The 22,936-nt window shown below is 41.4% G+C and overlaps 1 protein-coding gene across 5 annotated transcripts in view; it reads right to left on the reverse strand.

The window, feature by feature from the left end:
• The window catches only part of ERCC6 (ERCC excision repair 6, chromatin remodeling factor), a 116,359-nt gene that overhangs the window by 22,260 nt on the left and 71,163 nt on the right, over positions 1 to 22,936 (reverse strand). For 4 of the 5 annotated variants that reach the window (XM_053309151.1, XM_053309150.1, XM_053309149.1 and 1 more), the window contains exons 10-19: positions 21,460 to 21,636; positions 19,474 to 19,590; positions 17,454 to 17,549; positions 16,699 to 16,917; positions 15,813 to 15,923; positions 12,264 to 12,383; positions 5,888 to 5,982; positions 3,525 to 3,670; positions 2,770 to 3,441; positions 285 to 486 (exon numbers count right to left, since the gene is read on the reverse strand). In XM_053309151.1, the coding sequence (XP_053165126.1) occupies positions 285 to 486; positions 2,770 to 3,441; positions 3,525 to 3,670; positions 5,888 to 5,982; positions 12,264 to 12,383; positions 15,813 to 15,923; positions 16,699 to 16,917; positions 17,454 to 17,549; positions 19,474 to 19,590; positions 21,460 to 21,636 (1,955 nt within the window). The remainder of the gene's footprint in view (positions 1 to 284; positions 487 to 2,769; positions 3,442 to 3,524; positions 3,671 to 5,887; positions 5,983 to 12,263; positions 12,384 to 15,812; positions 15,924 to 16,698; positions 16,918 to 17,453; positions 17,550 to 19,473; positions 19,591 to 21,459; positions 21,637 to 22,936) is intronic. The other variant, XM_053309153.1, reaches the window with a different exon arrangement.

The raw sequence follows: 22,936 nt of genomic DNA on the forward strand, positions 1-22,936 counted from the left end.
TCCATGCCTGAACCACTGCTAAGGCTCTGCAGCCCTCCCTTCATCAGTCTGTGGATCATGTCAGCCACTGAACCAGCTCAATGATGCTCTGGTAAATTATAAAGCTAAGAGAAGTTGCAGGCATAACTTCAGTAAGAAGCAGATTTTAAATCTGACTGGTCATTCACCTTCCTGCTCTCTTTAAAAGTCCAAAATTCTTCATCAATATGAAGTACTAGAAGCACACTTGAAATATCTAAAGTAGTAAAAGCTAATTAATGTGGAAGAAGCACTATAGAACTTACTTTACTCTTGCTGGTAGGCCAGACAGGCCACTAGTACCAGTCCAAGTGGGAACACCAGAAGTAGCTCTTTGGCATCGCTGTCGAGAGATCTTCAGGGCTTTGAGGGCATCCTGAGCAACACGATTGGCTTCTGCTTCCACTAACACATAATCTGGGCTGGAAGCTTCCATAATGGCATCATGCTTCATGACACTATGTATTCCTGGAAGAGAGGAAAAAGTCTTGCTCAAAAAGACTTGTTTAACCAAGTCTAAATTACATTATACAATCACCCCTTGGCCAACCATAGTTTTATCAACTGTAGTTTTGAGCATATGCAGGAAATTGTGACAGGTCTTGCCAACCACGACCCAAGTATCCATGGCTGGTCAGGTTTTTTAGTGATGGGAGGGGTTTTCAGTGATGTGGCGGGGGGGGGGTGTTCAGAGGTTTGATCTGCTCATTCCTCTTGGTGAACCTTGCTGACCTTGCTATCCCTTGCCAATTTAAAATGCCTTCTGAGTGATTTTGGGGGTTTCAAAAAATTTCCAGCGGTTCAATCTGCTCATTCTTCTTGGTGACTCTTGGCAATATTACAGGATTTTTTTTTAGCATGGCGGGGGGAGGGGTATGTTCCCCTGCATTTTTAGGTCTTTTTGCAGTCATGGTTCCCCTAAGCCCCTATTTCCCATATACTTTAATGCCTTGCCAACAGCCAGGTTTTGCCAGAACGGAATCCTAGCGGTTGGTGAGGGATGACTGTACATTAATGGAAATGGTTAATATTGTTGTTTACACCAATTCTTGAGAGACAGTTTCGTATTATAACAATGACAGATGAGTACAATCAGTAAACTACTCTATGCCACTATGATTAAGAAAACTCAGGTGTTTTGTAAAATACAGCGTTCAAGAATATACAAAAGAGCAAGGAGGTATATTCTGTGAGCCATGTACCACTTTCCAAACTCATGAGGCAGTTTCCCCCATTTGTTCAGATAGAGCTAAACTGTATAGCCATGTTATTTGTGGCTAGTTGGACTGTCCAGACCTTCAAGATGGGGAAGAAGGATTGAAGAGCCTGAGAAACCCACAGAAGTCCCTGAAATTAATGTAGCGAAACTGTTCCTCCCACGACAATTCATCTGGTGAATTAATCCACCAGTTCATCTGGTGGCAATTTGGGACTGGGCCTTCTCGATTGTCACCCCTAGGTTGTGGAATGCGCTCCCTGTGGATATGAGAGGATTATCTTCCTTGGAGGCCTTCAGAAGAGTCTTAAAGACCCATCTTTTTAGCGTTGCTTTTAATTATATCTAGTTTTAAATTTGATCTGGTTCAAATGGTTTTTTTTTTTTTAATTTAACTGTTTTATTTATTTTTTTGTTTTAATGTAAACCGCTCTGAGCCTGAGAAGGGAGATATATAAGTAGAATAAAATAAAATAAAATAAAATAAAATAAAATAAACAAACAAACAAACCACACCTGCAGAGATTTCATGCACAGCCATGTTGCTGAATCAGCACCACTAATTAACAAATATTTTGCCATGAGAGGGCAAAGACTGGAGTATGCAAGCCCTGTCATCCAGGAGAGATGCCCAGGTTCACTGGACAACAAATATAATTGTGCTATGCAAATTCTGAGCAGAAAATAATATCTTCCCCATGAACATTTTTTCTTCCTTTTACATTTTAAAGATGATGCAAAATAAACAAACACTAGCTGACCCCACACTGAGCCTGTGGCAACCCCCGCAGCTCCCTCCCTCCCTCTCCCCCCCGCAGCTCCCTCCCTCCCTCCCTCGCTCTCCCCCCCGCAGCTCCCTCCCTCGCTCTCCCCCCCGCAGCTCCCTCCCTCGCTCTCCCCCCCGCAGCTCCCTCCCTCGCTCTCCCCCCCGCAGCTCCCTCCCTCCCTCGCTCTCCCCCCCGCAGCTCCCTCCCTCCCTCCCTCGCTCTCCCCCCCGCAGCTCCCTCCCTCCCTCGCTCTCCCCCCCGCAGCTCCCTCCCTCCCTCGCTCTCCCCCCGCAGCTCCCTCCCTCCCCCCAGTAACAGTTGCATTCCAGCTGACCTTAACCATCACAGGCTCCTCCTCCTTATCTGCATAGGGAATCCCCACTGCCCAATCACCACAATGCCACAGGCTCTTCCTCTCTATCTGCATATGGAATCCCCACTGCCCAATCACCATGGTGCTTCTGCTCTCACGGGCTCTTTCTCCCTATCTGCATATGGAATCCCCACTGCCCAATCAGGTGCTTCTGCTTGCAAACACTGTCAGCCAATCACCTCTTTCTACCACGTCCCCACGCATGACCCGTCTTGGAGAATTAATAATATAGATATTCACAAGGAAACTATTCTAATGATAGAATTTGTGTTCCCCTCCCTATATCATATTGTAGCTGTCAGCAACTGTTATTTTGGAAAATCTGCTGTAATGGGCTTTTGGAGCCTATGCCAAACAGGACACACTTATACAAAATAATATACATTCAGAGTTACCTGATTTTTTGAAAAGTTTCTCCAATACATAGTCTTCGTTTTTCTTAGGACTACTCTTTTCCTCACTGTCTTCCTTTCGGTACCTTCTCTGCTTCATCAGGTGAGGAATTCGCTCACCCTCAAACCTGGCATCTTGGGAACATTTGGGCTTCCTCAATCTGCCCTTACGTTCTAGACGATGATGTTTAGTTTTTGAAGTATGCTTGTTGTAATTATTATCTGGTTGCCCATTTCCATCCTGCTTTGTAGACTGACTATTTGGCTTGTGTACAATATTATGCTGCTCTTCTCCACTTACACTAGATTCACCAACTGGCAAGACGTTCCTCAAACATCCCATACTGTCAGAAGCCAACTTTCCCCACTGCTGTGTTCTAGATAGTGATCCCTCATCTGCTGCTGCTCCAGTGAATGAAACTATATTAGCAGCAGCAATTTGGCGATCCGTTTTTTGAGAACTAGAAGTCCAGGGGAATGTTTCTGAGTTTCCCTTTATACTTTCAGTTGTAGTAGTAGGTGAACTCGCATGTTGTCTTGCTGAGAAAGAATCTGGCAGCTTGCTGCAACTGGGTAGGTTGTGCTCTGTAAGATGGCATCTTTTAGAAACATTAGAAGGGTTTGCAGCTTTACGCTTTAACTGCCACTTTGGTGTTGGAACATCAGAACCAGTGCCTGAAATGTATTACATAGGAAAAGTCAATAGCTGTTCTCTCCCTCTTTGTTGTACAAATGTTAAAGTTCATTCTGTGACATACCTGCAAAAATAGCACTGGTTTCTGTCCCTTGAGTTCCATCTGGACTGCTCAATGTAAAGAGTTCATACAGATCATTGGATTTGAAAAAACGCCTTTGCTTTGGATCTTTCAACACTCTGTTTGTTAGAAACTGTTTGAAGATTTGTCTGGAAAAATAGTATTTTGTTTTAAGACATGTGTAGCTCTCTGTTCAAAGCACTAAATACCAGATTCCATGAGAAAAACAGAACGATATGAATTTTACCCTAGAGAACAATTACACAGTGCAACAAGACTCCTGTTTCACATAGATGCTTGATTTACTTTAGTAACTTCTAAGCAATTCACCAACTGCTAACCATACAAATTTACTGCATTTAACAATCCCATAACCCAAACAAATATCTGGAGACACTGTTTATTCCAAGTAGAAAATAATACAAACTGAACACTGTGCACTTTGTTTCACAAGCAAAAAACAAAAACAAAAACAAAACACCTTATAAAAGAAAAGGGAGGGAAAACAAAAAAAAGGGGGGGAGAAAAGAAATAATGTTCAAAATGCAACAAAGGCAGAAGGGTCCAAACCAACAAGCCACAGTGAAGGTTAGGAACATAGGAAACTGCCATATACTGAGTCAGACCATTGGTCTATCTAGCTCAGTATTGTCTTCACAGACTGGCAGCGGCTTCTCCAAGGTTGCAGGCAGGAATCTCTCTCAGCCCTATCTTGTAGAAGCCAGGGAGGGAACTTGGAACCCTCTGCTCTTCCCAGAGCAGCTTCATCCCCTGAGGGGAATATCTTGCAGTGCTCACACATCAAGTCTCCCATTCACACGCAACCAGGGCAGACCCTGCTTAGTTATGGGGACAAGTCATGCTTGCTACCACAAGACCAGCTCTCCTCTCCATGGTTGGCTCATGTCTGAAGACAAGAGAGACTGAAAGATGAAAACTCATTGATGGACTGATACTATACTCGCCATAAGCTTATCTTTGGGGACATTAAACATTTAGTTCCTTCCAGCCTCAGAGGTGAAACCTGTTTATCTTCCAGGGCTTTATGCCATGCAAGAGTGAACATTTTTCTTTGCATATTTGTATCCAAATGTTTCATAATGGAAGACCAGTCCGCTGAGGCGAGCCAATGCGCTACGTCCGGGGCAGAAGGCTGGTCTACCTGCCAACCCCAATTGGTAGACCAGCTCTCGCTGGAAAAATAGGCCTCAAAATGGCAGGCTGATGTTCTAGGTCCAGGACGGAGGTCTGGTCTACCAATTACTATGATTTAAATTTACCATATATGGTCATTATACAATAAAATGAATACTGTTTGAAGTTTGAAATCCTACAGGTTTTGAACTGTTTAGTTCCCTTCTGCAAACACATTAATAAAAAAAAATATTACATATATTTAATTTTCCTGGTCAATGATGGGCCTCACCTATTAGTCTATTATATATTCTGAAGAATATATATGTATGCTTGTGTGCAATAAAGTCAAATGCCCCGATGACCTAGAGATACCAAATTTTGCATTCACAATCCTGCACTGGAATTAGCTGAATGCATTACTTTTTACATTGAAATATGCTGGTGGAGAGGTTTAATTTGGTTTTTTTAAAAGAAGAAATTCTGAATAGAATCATAACATTTCAACATTGTTCTCAACAGATTTTTAACACTTAATAATCAGATCAGTAATTCTAAAGCAACATCATGCTGAAGAGAAGCAGAAGTTTTTTCCTCAGATTCAAATTTACTATTATTCAAACTTACTATATATGGTAGTTATTTAATAAAATGAATAAAGTCTGAAGTTGAAATACTACAAATGTCAAACTTTTACCTCCCTTTTTGCAAGCACATTAATAAAAAACTAGCTGAACCAGGCGCAGAGCATCTGTGCCTCTAGTTCACCACTGCTGCCATTCCCCCCGCCGCTATCACCATCTTCTTCCGCCTCTGCCTGCCAGCCAACCTCTACTGTCATTTCACCCCGTGCTTCCCCCGCCCGCGCTACTTCCCCCACTCTCCACAACTGTTTTCTGAATGTCCGGCCGGCCGGCCTCCCTCCCTCTTTGCCTGCCTGCCGGTGCTCGCCACCCTTTTGTTTCCTCACCGGCTGGCCTGCTCATTTTCTTCCCTCACACCCGTCCCCATTGCTATCCGGCAGCTGATTGAACTCTTGCGAGAGCTGCCATACATGGGATTAGCAACCGTTATGCCTAAGATTCTACTAGATACATTTAATTTCTTTAACTTTCCTAGAAGTGTAGTCTATGCAAAATGACTTTGTCAGTCAATGGCAGGCCTCACCTACTAATAATAAAATAAATGCTGCTCCTGGTACACCACTAGCGAATCAATGCACTACTACTGACCTGTGGTAAATCTTTTCTTCAATAGTACCTGCAGTAAGAAGTCTGTAAACCGTCACCTCTTTTGTTTGGCCTATTCTCCATGCACGCTCTCGAGCCTGGAAAGCAAAGATGTATTTAGCAAATGGCAAGAAAGGAGCTTCAACATATATTTTAACATCAATGCATAAAGAAAATCTCATTTAAAAATTTCTTTATAGATGTTACAGTAAAAAAACAAAAACAAAACACACACACACAGTTTCCCCTGCACCTTCTTGTCTACTGCTTCTGGATTCTTTCCAGCTTGTTCAGCCTAAGAATGTGAAAAGGATTCTTGGAAGTGTGAGTCTATCTATATATATTCTATATCTCTTGCTCTTCCTGGCTTATAAACGCTGCCAGGGTAGACCAGGCCAAGTGGGCAGGGCAAGTGACAGATTCCTCACTGACAAGATTCTGTTCCATTCTGCCTAAAAATGACAGTTGTTCAGCCTCCACTTAAAAAACCCTTTTCCCATCATATTGGACAACGATCAGCCCGTTTCCAATCTTCCATTTCTGGGAAAGGTGACTGACTGTGGAGTAGTGACCAGCAGTAGTGATACCAGCAATTCTTGTATGAAACATTAATTTCAGCTCATGTCAGTCTGGCTTCTGGCCTGGGTTTGGGCCTTGGTCACCCTAGTCGACAATCTACATTGGTAACTGGATAGAAGGAATGCATCCCTGTTGGTCTTTGGACCTCTCAGTGGCATCTTGCAGGCCTTGGAGGCATGGTTTTCCATTGATTATGGTCCTTTCTGTAGGATGGATTCCAGAAGGTGCTTGAGAACTCCTTTGAATGCTTTGGCCATTGGCCTAAAGTGTCCTGTAGGGTTCAGCTCTGTCTTTTAAAAATCTACATGAAATTGCTTGGGGAAGTCCAGGATATGGGATTGGTATATGCAAACACCAAACACTAACTCTCTTTTTCATCTTTTCTGGGAGGCTGTGGAGGTGCTAAACCATTGTCTGGGTAAGTGGTGGGTTGGATGAGTGTGAACAAACAAATTAAGTCTGGACAAATAAAGGTGCTAGTGATCATGAGATCTGCTGATCCGGTGATGGACCTATCATTAGCAATAGCAATAGCACTTACATTTATATACCGCTCTATAGCCAAAGCTCTCTAAGCGGTTTACAATGATTTAGCATATTGCCCCCCAACATTCTGGGTACTCATTTTACCGACCTCGGAAGGATGGAAGGCTGAGTCAACCTTGAGCCCCTGGTGAGGATCGAACTTGTAACCTTCTGGTTACAGGGCAGCAGTTTTACCACTGCGCCACCAGGGGCTCATTGATGAGGTTGCACTCCCCTTGAAAAATCAGGACAACTTGGTGGTGCTTCTGGACCTGATTTCTGGATGATTAGATGGCAGACAAGGTTAGAAGGACCTTTGCCCAGCTTCAGCACCAGCTGCGCCCAAATCAGTTAGAAGTGGTCATGTTTTCTAGATAGGTTAGAAGTGGTCATGGCTATTTACACATTGGTAATACTGAGGTTGGATTATGATAATGTACTCTATATGGGGTTGCTTGCAAAGACTGTTTGAAAACGGCAATGACTGCAGAATGCAACTATCAGCCTACTGACTGGAGCCAAGGGTCGTGACTATACTGGCTGCCAATTTACTTCTGGGCCTAATTCAAGATGCTGGTTGTTTCCTGGGGCCTAGATACCTGAAGGAACACCTCTCTCCTAAGAAGGTAAAAACATTTTAGTATTTGGTTGATTTAGGCTTTGTTTGTACTTTTGTTATTGCTGCTGTTGGTTTAATTTTTTGTTTTGGCTACACTTCTTGCTTTTCTTGTTTTAAATTTGATTATAAGCTGCCCTGAGTTTCTCCATGATGGAGAAGAAAAGCAGGACATAAATGTTAAAGGGGAAAAAATCCTTGCATACTTCTGAATATTTCTTCCCACTCCTCTTTCCTTTGATAAATTTTCCTTTGACATTTATCTGCCAGATATCTAAAAGTTATTGTGATTCAAAGAAGATGTTGGGACTGGATTACTCACTAGGGATGTGCGAAATGTTTCAGGTACAAAACAATTTGTACCTGAAACGGGCCTTTTCAGGTGATTTGTCAATAAAACAAATTACCCCTTTGCACCTTCTGAAAATTTTGGAGACAAAACAAAACACCCGAATTTTGTCTCTGAAAGATTTGTTGTTTCAGACCTCCATTTTGTGGCGATCTCCATTTTGTGTTTGACAGCGATTTGAATTTCCTGCCTTCAGAGCAGTGAACGAAAGCATGGGCTGATCTCCTAACGATTCCCTCCTTGTTCCAAATATGCTGTTGCCACTTCTGACTGATCCCACATTGGCCAGGGGAAAGGTCGAAGAACGGGCAAGGGTGGGAGGGAGTTCAAGGAGGGATTCATTCACATTCATTCAGATTGAAAGAGGCAGCAGCCAGCCAGCCACCATTCTGCCTTGTTCTGCCTCATACTCATAAGAGAGAGAGAACTTTGCTTTGCTTGCCACCATGCCATTGCTCATATGTCTATTGCCTTCTGCCTTGCCAACCTGAGCCCAGCCAGCCTGCCTGCCCCTGCTGGCTAGTGGCTACCAGCCTGGGAATGGATTAAAATTTATTTCGGCTGCATTGCTTTTTTATTTTCTTGTTGAATCCTGAGAAGAATTCTTTTTTCACCCTCTTGGGACTGAGAATCATTGCCTATCTGTGCCAGCAGCCACCAGCCCTAGCCAGCCACCCCCTTTCTCCCCAGATTTTCCAGGCTTTTGTCTGGAAAACACAAATCTGAAGAAGGAGAAGAAGTCAAGAAGAAGATTGAAGAAGAAAGAGTAGACAGAGACCAGACTACAGAAGTGGACAACTGGGTGAAGCCCTAGACTGAGTACACACACACACACACACACACACACACACACACACACCCCTCTGGAATTCTGTATTCCTGGACTTTTTTCCTGTTTGGAAGGAAGTTTTGGGTTGCAATTGAATTAAAAAAAGTTGTGTGCATAGTTTAGAAATTTAAACATGGGTTCTGTCTGGGAGGGATCCCCGTTACTAGTAGGTGGTTAGAAGGGTAGTGTAGCCTTGTGGTTTCAAAAAACAATTCTGTCTTTTTTCCCATTCCAAAGATTTTTTAGGGGACATTTTTAAAAAACAGAAGTCTGTCCTCCTCCAGCCCTCTGCGTCATAATATGTCATTATTAATATTCTCTGCCCAGCAGCCTATTGTATCTTCCCTAGTTATTATTGTATCTGCCCTAGTTATATTGTATCTATTCTGTCACTAATCCCTAGTTATATTGTATCTATATTATTTATTTCTTGTTTACACAGTCAGACAGGTGTTATTGACTGGTTTGTTTTATCCAGACATCGAGTCCTTCCCAAGGACCTGGGATGGCTGAATTTTATTATCAATGTTGTTGCTGTTATTATAGATATCATCGCAGAATATAGGCTGTTCCCAGTAAAGCTGCTTTTTGTAATTGGCTGATAGTGATTTCTGTGGCCCCTATGGTGTTGAGGTGCTCTTCAAGGTCTTTTGGAACTGCACCCAGGGCGCCAATTACCACTGGGATTATTTTGGTCTTTTTCTGCCACAGCTTTTCAATTTCAATTTGTAGATCTTTGTATTTGGTGATTTTTTCTATTTCTTTTTCTTCTATTCTGCTATCCCTTGGTATTGCTATGTCGATTATTTTGACTTGTTTTTCTTTCTTCTCGACTATAGTTATATCTGGTGTATTGTGTGGCAGATGTTTGTCTGTTTGTAGTCGGAAGTCCCATAATATTTTTACATCTTCATTTTCTACCACTTTTTCAATTTTATGGTCCCACCAATTTTTGGCTACAGGTAGCTTGTATTTTTTGCAGATGTTCCAGTGTATCATCCCTGCTACCTTGTCATGCCTTTGTTTGTAGTCAGTCTGTGCGATCTTTTTACAACAGCTGATTAGGGGGTCCACTGTTTCATCTGCTTCTTTACAAAGGTGGCACTTACTGTTTGTTGTGGATTTTTCGACTTTTGCTCTTATTGCATTTGTTCTTAGTGCCTGTTCTTGTGCAGCCAGTATTAAACCCTCTTTTTCTTTCTTCAAGTGCCATTCTTAAGCCATTGCCAGGTCTTGGTGATGTCTGATTTTCCACTTATATTGTGCAAATATTGACCATGCAGGGGCTTATTTCTCCATTTTTCTGCTCGGTTCCTGACTTGTTCTTTCTTGTAGGCCTGCTTTTTTTTCATTGGTGTTGAATAGTTTCTAGTTATTGACCATTTGAAGTGCATCTTCTTCACTGTCCCTTATATAGTCTTCAAGGCCTCTTTTCTCCTCCTCTACTGGACTTGCATCATTCCTTTTCCACCTGAGCCGCGAGGGAGGTATAGCCTATCTATATCACTGCGGGGGTGCAGAGCATGATTGATGGTTATGATTTTCCTGGTCTTACAATCTAGCGTCTCTAGCTCTGCCTGGGTCCAGTCTATTACTCCTGCAGTGTATCTGATAACAGGTATAGCCCAGGTGTTTATGGCTTGTATGGTGTTCCTGCCATTGAATTTGGACTTTAGGATCTTTCTAACTCTCCTGATGTATTCACTTCCAATTTTTCTTTTAACTTCAGTGTGTGCAATGTTATCAATCTGGAGAATGCCCAAGTATTTGTAATGTTTTTTCTCTTCCAGGTTCTTGATGATGCTTCCATTGGGCAGTTCTATTCCTTTTGTTTTTGTTGTTTTTTCTCTTTTCATTATTAATGCAGCACGCTTGTCTAGTCCAAACTCTATTGCTATATCACTACTGAATATACGGACAGTGTTTAGCAGTGATTCAATTTCTGACTGGGAATTTCCATACAACTTCAGATTGCCCATGTACAGCAGATGGTTGATTTTACTTGATGTTTTAGATGTTTGGTATCCGAGGCCTGTTTTGTTTATCATTATCATTATCATTATTATTTTACCTTTATATCTCGCTCCTCCTCCAAGGAGCCCAGAGTGGTGTACTACATACTTGAGTTTCTCTTTCACAACAACCCTGTGAAGTAGGTTAGGCTGAGAGAGAAGTGACTGGCCCAGAGTCACCCAGCTAGTTTCATGGCTGAATGGGGATTTGAACTCGGGTCTTCTCGGTCCTAGTCCAGCACTCTAATCACTACACCACGCTGGCCCCTGGTATCTGTTCCCTTATTGTTCCCTATCTGTTTCCTATTGTATCTGTTTCCTAGTTACAATATGTGTGTGTGTATTATGCAATTCAAATTCAAATGCCTTGGATGGTTCATTGTTGTGCCTGTATTTTGGGGACCTCATGGATGGGCACAGGACAGGTTCTCTCTCTCTCTCTCTCTGGACTTCTTTGCAATAAAGATTGGTTCATATGGTGACTTCTAGCATCATCATCCATCTTATTCAAACTAGATTGCTTGCATAATAGGTTGTGCTGGTGCCACAGGAATATCAAAAATGCAGAAATATCAAAAATGCGCCAAATTGTGTGCCATTATTGTCATCATCACTCTTCTACTTGTGTAGGTGGGAGGGGGCCAAACCTCGCTGTTCCACTGGCAGAATGTTTTTTGCACCCTTCCTGACTTTTATGGCCAGGTGCCACAGATGTAGCTGTGCCTGTTGCTTGCGGATGAAAAATGCTTGGGGGAAGGAGGGCAGGGCACATTTGATGCTGTTGTTGTTGGCCCTAGTCTACTGCATCTGTGATATCGCACTAACTTACTTGCTTGCTTGTTGCTGGCTGTTACTGTTACCCTGCATTGGGAGGGGACGCGTGGGACAGTGCATTTCATTGTTGTTTCACACTGTTGCATTTCGGGGTGGGGGGAGATGGTGGGACACAATGGATGTGGATGTGTGTTCTGAGAATCTACACTCAGAACACCTCAGAAACAACAAAACCCAGTACACCATGGGTTAGCAACCCATGGGGGTGGTTGGCACCCTATGTGCACTAAACCACCACTCGCTCTGGGCCACCCCAGTGCCCCCCAAGTGCAGATATGGGGCTGCTGAAGCCCCCATTATTCCCTATGGGGAAAATCTTAAAGACGCGTAAACTTCAACAATTCCAAAAAAATCAGCCCTTTGCCTTTGAAATATGGGGGTAGCTTCCACCCATTGGGCACTACCACCCCCACTCTTTTTGCCCTTGGATCCTTTTTTTGGATCCAAATTCATTTGGAAAAATTCAGGTACAAACAAAATCAGGAGTGATTCGGGTGTATGTGTGTCAGATTCTGACACAAAACAAATCAGGGGTGTTTCGATTCAGGTATAAATCGAAATGGAAATATCGATTCGTGCACCCCCCAATTACTCATTAGATCCTTTTCAAATTTCTGGTTTTCTGTGAAACTTACCTGGGTGTCTGTGCTTGGATTCCAGTCAGGGTCATAGATAATCACTCTGTCTGCACCTGTCAGGTTAACACCAAGCCCACCAACTCTAGTAGTAAGAAGGAATACAAATATGGATGTATCCTGCAACACACACAATAAAAGGCACATTTAGGAAACATTTTAATTGCCAGTCTATTGCAAAGGAACTGAAAATGCAAAGGAAATTGCAAAGGAACTGAAAATGTATTTTAGCTGCATAAGGCTGTGATGTAATGCAATTTTGGTTGGGAACATGTTTCACTGACATGACTGGGGACTTACCTCTAAGTAAATATGTTTAGGACTAGAGTGTAAGAAAAAATAATGTAAATACAAATCAAGTCTGTAAATAATCCAAAGCTGCGAGCTCAGCAGCAGTATCTGTTGAATATTGGTTTCTGTTCAATTGAAGAGATGATGCCCACATTTTGCACAGTGTAGGGGCACTGCTGCATAAGTCTAAAACGTTATCCATGGTGTTGTAAAACAGAGCTATTCCAGTGTGATTTAAACCTATGCATGTGCAGTTGTGTGGCATGACATCCACTGGAAATAATGGACAACATCATGCAACTGCGCTTGCACAATTTTGAGCTGTAGCAGAATGGCCCTATTCCAAAGCACCACAGGTGGTGTTTTAGACATATGTAGCAGCATGGGCAGTGCCGAATTGCCCATATTACACTGTGAAGAATTTAAGCCACAACTATTATTAATAATACATTTATACACCACTTTTCAAATGTATGAGAAAATATTTGCCTTCCTCAGTGTCCACAATCTAAACACACACATTTACTTACTTACAGGGTGACATTCTAGCCCGATTCAGACATTATGCTGTACGAGTGTACAGATACCTGTATACTCGTACATGTTTGTGTGAATGACTGTGCTTGTGTTCATTTTAGAAGTGAACCTGGATAAATGCCCCCCCTTCTTCCTCAGAGAAGCAATATGGTGTCTGAATGAAAACTCCTGACTAAGTCAGCTGTCAGGGTTTTCCCAACCGTTTGGCCTTATCACCTTCCATTGGCTAGATGGAGGTCGGTATGTGTGCGGGGCTTGGTCCTCCTTCCAGAGCTGGGAGTCCAGGGGGCCTTCGGACCCTAAAAAGTCTGGAAAACCCTGGATGAACATCTGGAGAGACCTTTCTGCTATCATCGGATCGAATGGGAAGAGGCATATTCGCCTAGTCACAGACGACCTGCTCTAACTCTTATCTTTCCTAATAAATCTCTGAGATGTCCATGGCCGTGAGTTTGGCAGATCTACGGCTTTTTTATCGATAGCTCTTGCTCATTTCCTGCTATCTTTATTTTGCTGGAGATCTCAGCATTCCAATGCTAACAGCTTTCAGTTTTGCCTTGAAGAATTGTTTTAAATGTCTGATACTCCAGCAATTACTTATTTCTTACTTTAATCTTGAACTCTAAACTATTTATAGCTTTCGTTGGAGATCATTATGGGTTTTTTGTTTGCTTTTTCCATTTTAAACTTTTTGTGACACCCCCCCCCCCCCGCCTTGAACTTCTCGGCAGATAAGAACTTGCAATGGAGAAGTGGAATGGAGAAGAGGATAGACTTGGAGAGAGGCATGGCTTCTTTTCTCTCTCTCTCTTTTGATTTTCTTTTTTTCTTTTATTGTTTTGCAAAGCCACAAGTCTAACCAGACGTATATGTATATACGTCTTACAAAGCCCTGCGTGGAAAAATTCTACTAACCTGCTTGCTGGGAGGATTCGACTCTAGAAGATTTTGCTTTGAACTAAAATTCAGCCCTCCAATAGGGAAAAATTCCACAGCAATGGACAGAAGCTTGAAGGAAAAATTTCTGACTGCTGCAAGGGGACGCACTACCCGACAAAGGTGCCCTTCCCAAGCAGAACAAAATTGTGAGAATAGGTGGGGGCCAAGAGGAGTTTCCGACCCCACCATAAAGAGTGTAGCAGCAAGCTTCCCTCAGCTGAAAAGGAAGGGAAGCGGGGCAGACAAGGGGAGGGTGGGGGTAACCCGGGCAGAAATCAAAACGCAAACAGAGAAAGGCAGGAAAAACTCATGGAGAAGAGGCAGGAATAAAATATATAACCAAACAAGAATAGGGCAGAGTAAACGGATAAATTCAACCTTATTTTAAAATGTAGAGAACAAGGGAAAAACCTATGAGCTGTTGATCCCTCAGCAAATGATAAAGAACTGACTAGGAGGGGAGCAAGAACAAGGCTGGGACGGAACTACCGCCCAAAATCAGAGCTTGAGAGGTTCCAATAGTTGTCCCTGCGCCCATGTATGATGGACAGAGACCACAACAAAGAACAATATTTATTTAAAAATCATTTACCACCAGTAGTACACTGAATGTTGTGTATATCATTTACCACCAGTAGTACACCGAATGTTGTGTATATCATTCAATGTCTGTGCAAGGCATTGTATGTAGGCAAAACTTCCAGACCCTTTAAGAGGAGGATAGGGGAACATCTGCATTAAGCATAAAAAAATAGGTGCTCCAATGGTGAACCATTTGTGGAAAAGCATCAGATATATTATTTTGGGCAGTAGAGAAGATTTATTCAAACAATGCTAAAAGTCCTACTAAGAAAAGAGATGTGCTGGATCTTGGCGCTAAAGACTCTGAACCCACAGGGACTGAATGAAGAGGTAGAATTTCTCCCTTTATTTTAAATGCCTTTCTTTTAAATACCATCTTTTTAGTGGCTTATCCTTTTAAAAGTAAGGAAACTGGCTATGGATTCTTAGTAGCACCAATTTAAAAGCTGGAGCTCTGCTTTTAAAAAGAATTTATCATAAACCTTTTGCAGAGGCATTAGTTAATAGCTGTGCTTGGTCTCTTACATCACTAAGGTCTATATGCACCAGATTTTATTCATGAAACATCCTATTCAGATGTTACACCTATATGTGATATCTGGAGGCCCTCTGAGGCATGACAGATGCAGAACAGGTGAGAAGGAAACTAGACATGTTCTTGTTTGCCACTGCCATCATGCGAAGGAGACATATCAGCAAAGAGTATCACCTGAATCATGTCAGTGGTTTGTTCTTCTGAGTAATTGCTCTTCTATCCAAAGGGTTCTCGTTCAAATATGTTGGTAATGTTTTCCCAGTGGCTGACTGGGAGTGTTTTCTTAAAACACTTAAAGAAACTGTGTGTTTCTTTTTAAGATTGTGAACCTTTTGTGGGGCAGGTAACCATCTTATTTCTTTTTTATGTAAACCATTTTGTGAACGTTATTGTTGAAAAGTGGTAAATATATTATGTAACAATAATAATGATGATGATGTTGCAGAGGGAAAAAAATCTGTGTTCAGTTACAGGTTTACTCTTGTTCTATATATCTGGATGCTGCTCCTCTTGCTGTTAACCCTTTATTTGTTAGATTTATATATTGTCTTTCATAAAATTATCCCAAGGCAGTTATCTATCCCAACCCTTACTAGACAAAATGTTTAAAGCCATGCATCTCAAATGGAAACCAGACACCATCCGTTGGACTGTGAATTCCTCACCTCATTGTATCTTGCAATAAGTGGCTGCCTTGACGCAACTGCTGTGGTGCCATCCATTTTGAGGTAAGAATAGCTTTCCTTCCTCAGAAATGCTTCCAAGATGTGGAGCATCTGCAGCATTGAGGGGAAAAACGTTTGTTGAACAGGGCACCAAACTAACTAATAATCTTCCTAACAGAAGTTGTGACAGTTGTTTATATTTTTATATTGTGAATATTTATAAAAAACTATATTTCTGTATTGATAAAATCTATTAAATCTAATAAAATCTATATTGTGAATATTTATGAAAATCTATATTTTTAGATTGTGAGCCTGTTGGGGACTTATTTATTTGTTATTTCTCTGTGTAAACCGTCTTGAGCCATTTTTGGAAGGGCGGTATAGAAATCGAATAAATAAATACATATGCTATATGCTATAAATATGCTTGCAAACTTCACACATACTCCTCTTACTTAGACTTAGACTGTGTCCACTTACCCATGGCTTCCAAACATGACATTGGAAGTGATTCTAAGAAGCAGATTTCTGCAGCCACTGGAAGAATATGCTACTAATACACTGCTGAGCAATAGAAAGCTAAACTCAGTTTAACTGTAGAAGAAACCAAAGATAATATGCTGCAAACTGGACTCAGGGAAAAGAATGCTCTTGCTAGATGAGCAAAGCTGAATTTTAAAATGCACGTAGACAGAGGCATGCTGATCAGAACTATGTTCTGATCAGAATAAGAGCTAAATAAGAACTACTTTCCCATGTGGGGTTGCTTTAAAGCACTGCATTCTGTGTAATTTTCTGCAAACTAGTTTCTAGTTTAGAGCAACAGATCATAACTGTGCAGCTGGGACAGAGCAGTCACCAAGCATGTGTTAGGTGCACTTACCTGTCTAGACTGAGTAAAGAGAAGTACTCTGTGCCCCTGCTTGTGCCATATTTTCAGCAGAGACTCTATGACTATCATTTTTCCAGAACGTTTCCAGTATCCAAAATGATCCTCTTCATTTAATTCTTCATCAGGTATACCTTTCAAAATTTTTGGGCCACCAGAAAAGAGGTCTGGATGGTTGCAGATCTTTCTCAGGGCTACCAATCCAGAGAAAATCTACACAAAATACAGAGTCAAACATTTTCATTTTCAAAATATTCCTACTGGATTAAAAATGTTATAGTGATGACATAAGATAAATAGATAAATAAATAAATAGATAACAGATAAATAAATTCTGCATTATCTGAAGCAAATCTGTATTTATTAAATCCATTATTTGGGAGGTTCAAAGGAATTTTGTATTAAAACAATGCAGTGTAGGACAATCACTGATGGACTCAAAAACCAGATTTTGAATTATCATGCTGGTCATATTCATTCAAATATGACGCTCCATCCCTGCTTTAATACACTGAATTCAATACTGTAGGCAATTCTACCCAGGGATCTCTCTACAGAATTGTCCCCAATATCAAAGCCAATGGGCAGATTTAGCTCCATGTTTGCAAAGGAGGAGAGGAATGGGAGAGGCAACATACTTTGAAAGTAAAGATAGAGAAGACAAACATTTTTCTTTTACACAACCTGGTAATCAATTTCTTTATCAGGATCTTCCCCCAAGTCTATTGTGTAACTTTATCTGCACTGACCTGCATTTCTCCATTGAGAATTTGATATACTTCTTTGGAATCAATAAAGTTTTTGTAAACTTGGTGCTGCTCATCCGTCAAACGGCAAAACAGAACCTAAAGAGAGAGACTCAAGAAGAAGTTATACAATGCCATCAAAGGATGTGGCACCATACATAGCAACCTAAGTGACACACACAAGCCCCTCCTTAAGAAGCTTACAAAGAAGAAAGGGGAAGGCTGTCCCCCAGGAATGTTGTTCTCCCAAGGGGTTCACGTTCCCACAACCCAATCCCTGGTGCAGATGTTGGTAGGGAGGGGGAAGAATAAAACCAGAGTTACAAAGTTATGAGTAATGCTAGAACCCTGCTTCCTTATAAATAGGGCAGGATCAGTTTAAGAGCTGTGTGAAAGCTCCTCCCACTGGTGCCATTTGCAAGAGGACAATGCCAGGTACCAAGCAGAGGCCCAGCATCACTAGAGAACCATTTCTGAGTATTTCCAAAATTGTTTGCGAGTGCTACTTCCTGCAGGGTAATGCTACATGTCCTGATGCAGCTGCTTGGAGAACATGGTCAACATTTGTGTGCTTTCTCTCTATCTTTCTCCCTACCTCGATGAACAACTTTTCCAGGGATGGATCTGTAAGCAAAATTATTGTAAGTTCTGCTCAGCAGTCCAATTCCTGAAAAAGTGATATGAAAAACCCTACAAAATGCTTCCATGTGCTTGCACTCCAGAATAATTTAATTCTGTCTCAGAGTGGCTTTACACATTACAAGACAAAGTGAAGAACCAAAGGTTGAGTGCTCTTGCACTTTTGCTCTATGCCAGGGATGTCAAACTGCAACCATCCAGGTGTTGTTGGCCTACAATTTCCATCATCCCTGGCTACTGGCCACTGTGAATGGGGGTGATGGGAGTTGTAGGCCAACAACAGTTGGAGGGTCGCCAACAACAGTTGGAGAGGACAGCTCGTCTTATGGTAGCAAGCATGAACTGTCCCCTTTGCTAAGCAGGGTCTACCCTGGTTTGCATTTTGAATGAGAGACTACATGTGAGTCTTGTCAGATATTCCCCTTAGGGGTTGGGGCCACTCTAGGAAGAGGACCTGCATGCTTGCATGCAGAAAGCTCCAAGTTCCCTCACTGGCATCTCCGGATAGGGCTGAGAGAGACTCCTGCCTGTAACCTGGGCAAAGCCGCTGCCAGTCTATAGGCACTGCCAGTCTATAGACAATACTAAGCTAGAAGGACCAATGGTCTGACTTGGCAGAAGACAGCTTCCTATGTTCCTATGTTAAAAGACAGCTGACAGCTATTTTCATACCAGTTCGAATCCCCGCTGGTACTATATTGGGCAGCAGAGATATAGGAAGATGCTGAAAGGCATAACTGTGTGGGAGGTGGCAATGGTAAACCCCTTCTGTATTCCACCAAAGAAAACCACAGAGCTCTGTGGGCTCCAGGAGTCAAAGTCGACTTGACGGCACACTTTACCTTTATTTCCTGACTGCCTTCATTGGGAATAATAAGCAAATTCCTTGAAGTGCCAGAGCTGAAGCAGCCATGCAGAAAGAACAAGTGCAAACATATCTGATTCACTATCAGAGGAATCTGGGATCTGTAGTCCCCAGTTCAAGCACTTTCCAATTCCTTCTAGCTATTATAGCCTTCTTCTTGACCCAGCGGCTCTCTGTCATGTATAGTCTACCCCCCTGTTCACATTATTCACATCCTCGCCATGCCCATTATGTTGATTCTAAAAATCCAATCAACTCTTTTTCAGTTTTAAATCATACCCCCTATTTCTGGCCCAGACCTTTATTAGTTTAATGGAAGTTTTTAGGAGAGTTCATGTGTTAAGAGAAAGCAACATTTGAGCAAGCAAGTAGTGATTTCTCTTTTTCCACTTCTTAAGTAACATATAGATGATATCCCCTGCCCCACCAGCTACTCAAAGATCTTCCTCAAACTATGTGATGCTACTCTCAGAGAAGTACCAAGGTGCAACACGGACAAGTCATGCAATTGAACTATACCTGTTCGTTTTTATCTGGTAGCGAGAGGCTCATTTTAACATCTGCCTTCATTCTCCGCAGCAGATAGGGATTAATGGTGTCTCGTAAAATACAAGCACACTTGTAGGCAGTTTTCACCTTTTGAAGAAGAAAAAGGTGACAATCCATTTACTATATTTATTTCCCATATTTTCATCCCTCTCTTGCTCAACGAGCTCAGGAGTGGCATGTAATGAGGCTATCCCATTTTATCTTCAATTCAAAACAAAGTAAGTTAAAATCTCTAAAAACCGAGGGAGTGGGCAACAAAATGGCAAATGCAGTTCAATGTAAGCAAATGTAAAGTGATGCATATTGGGGGCAAAAAAACCCAACTTCACATAGATGGGATCTGAGCGGAGTGATTGAACAAGAGAGAGATCTTGGGGTGTGGTGGATAGCTCATTGAAAGAGTTGACTCAGTGGTAAAGCAGCAGTTAAAAAGGCAAATTTCATGCTAGGGATCATTAGGAAGGGGACTGAAAATAAAAATGCTAATATGATCATGCCCTTATACAAATCTATGGTGCAGCCACATCATGAAACTTACCCAGTGAGCATCATGGCAGAGCAGGGATTCAAATCCAAGTCTGCCTAGTCTGTCCCAGTCTCCAACCATTACAACACCTGTCTTTTATCTTAAGATGCTTTTTTTTTTTAAAAAAGTGCTCTTTTGGGGCATTATATAATGTAAAGTTAAAATAAAAACTATGTAATCTATGTGATATATTTAGGTTGATACTGAAATCTTGCTATGTTTTGTTAACATGTTTAAATATCCTTTCATATATAACTTATCAAAATACTTTTTAACAGGAACTGAAGATTACAGACCTCCAGCTGCAGATGTTACCACACAAAGGGAAGGTCTGTTTGAAACTACAATACAAGATCCCTCTGATATTACAAATTAAATGGTTACATGGCGGAAATGGTGTAGGTGGTTAAGTAATGACTGAGGCAGCACTTACAGGACAGAAATGGCAAATCTCTCTATCTCTCTCCAGGCAAAAGAACAAACAGAGCCAATTACTGCAAAATCAAACTACCTACCTACATAGGTTGATGGTCCAAGGAACTATACAGTAAGAACGCGCAACATTCAGTGAGTCCCAAATTAATGCTGTGAATAGATATATGTTTCTCCACAGTGGGAACATATACTGGTGCATATTGATAAAATAGAGGACTATCAACATTTACTAATGTACCACTTGAATTTTTGGACACTCACAAGTTTCCCCCCACTTAAAACACTGATATTCATGAAATATGGAAAATTGCAAGCTTTCCAGAACTGCTGCAAATAACATTTTAAAATGACCCTAGAGACATCAAAACCATGTTTGGAAAGATCCTCATTTCAAAAGTGATTCAATAATACACATCCAAAGCTCTCTTGACCTTGCACAACCAATTGAAAGGTTGTTCTTGGCTGCTGTGCTTAAGACATCCAACTATTACAACAACAATGGATATTTATATAACGCTTTTCAACAAAAGTGTCCAAAGTGCTTTACATAGCTATAAATGAATAAATAAAATGGCTCCCTGTCCCCAAAGAGCTCACAATCTAAAAAGAAACGTAAGACAGACACCAGCAACAGCCACTGGAGAGATGCTGCGCTGGGGTTGGATAGGGCCAGTTGCTCTCCCCCTGTTCAATAAAGAGAATCACCACTTTTAAATGGTGTCTCTTTGCTCAGTTGCAATTACATTTGCATTCCATATCATACTGGGCATAGTTAACATTTCTGATGCTATATGGTTTTCATATATCATGTTGTTGTAGTCATTCTAAGGTTTTCTACTATGTTTCTTCTGGCTAAGGTTTCTTTTGGCTAATGCTAGCCAAGAGATTTTTAGTGAATGTGCTCAAACATGGCACATTAAAATCTACAATTTAACTTTGCTAAATTGAGACTTGCACAAAACCACATTCCCTGTGGATTGCACATGTAACTTTACCTGAACTGGAGAGGCATTTGAATACCCTCCCATGGTTATTGGAACAGAAAATTGCTCCATGAAGACAGGCAATGTTCCCAGTTTCCCTGGAAACACAAAATCAAAGAGGGACCACAGCTCCTTAAGGTTGTTCTGCATAGGTGACCCGGACAATATGATTCGATGAGGAGTGCAGAACTACAACAAGAAACAAAATATGCATTTTCATATGATGCCAAAACATGGGGAAATGTGCAAATTCTGTCAATAAGTTTTCATATTTTAATGGTGGATATTCTTAACTTGTTTTTTTAAACAGGATGACATAAATAATATATCCCAAATAATATACCCCAAAACTCAAAACTTCAATTTACTATGTGCTTCAGTACTGCTAATTTTAACAGAGAGTGAGGCGCAGACACCTGGACAGGGTTTGCTACTCCAGGCTCCACTCAACAGAGAAGAAGACTATCAGCAATCCCATGGATCAGGGGAACATAATCACTGCACTGAAGGAGGAAGAGGAAGAAACACATGGGTAATTCTCTTCTAAGATAGAGATAGAAAGCTGTTTACAGATCCTACATGAAATCGAGGGAGGTGTGTTGTCTTCCTGCAAGTGCATCCAGAATGTGACGGAGAGACTGTAAAAACTCATCAGATCCACTGACCATCACCCATTCCTGATGATCTACTTTGGAAATATACTGCTAGATGAAACTTGGAATGGATCTCAAGGGACTATGAGCCACTGAGTAGGAGAGTGAAGCAGCTGGGGGCATAAGTGGTGTTTTCATCTATCCTTCCTGCAGAAGTTTAAGATGCAGGAAAGTAAAATAAAATTCTGGATGTAAACTAAGTTGGTGCCATTGAGAAAGGTTCCAATTCTTGGACCACAGTCTACACTTAGCAAACCAAACATGTTTCTTAGTCCTAATGAGATGCAACCCATCTCTTGCCAGGAGTCCTTCATACTGCTAACCATACCAAGTAGGCTTTAAACTGAATCCTGAGGGGGAAGGAGACAAAGCCCAGAACCAAGTATAAAGTCAAGCACTGGGGACAAAAATACATGCAACAAAGACAGAAGCAGCAGGGGGTGTTTGGAAATTAGCAAGAAAGACAACAGAAGGAGATGATACCCATGGTCTCTGATATCTACACACTAGATTGAGTATGTTCCCATTGAGTATGGGAAACAAACAGGAAGAACTTGAAATCCTAAGATGGAAAAGTAAATATACGATATGATAGGTATTACTGAGGCTTGGTGGGGATGAGACTCATAATTAGAACACAATACTTGAAAAGAATAACTTTTTCAAAACGAACAGACTAAACAGAAAGGGAGGAGAGTAGTAATTATATGTAAAGAATGTATACTTCTGCACAGAAATCTATTAATACAAGTATGGAAGCCCTGCTGAAAATGTTTGGATAAAAATAAAAGGAGAGAGAAATACAAGCAATATTAACATGAGAATGCTCTACAGAC

The sequence above is a fragment of the Hemicordylus capensis genome, chromosome 3 (genome assembly GCF_027244095.1).
Source record: "Hemicordylus capensis ecotype Gifberg chromosome 3, rHemCap1.1.pri, whole genome shotgun sequence".
Taxonomy (NCBI): domain Eukaryota; kingdom Metazoa; phylum Chordata; class Lepidosauria; order Squamata; family Cordylidae; genus Hemicordylus; species Hemicordylus capensis.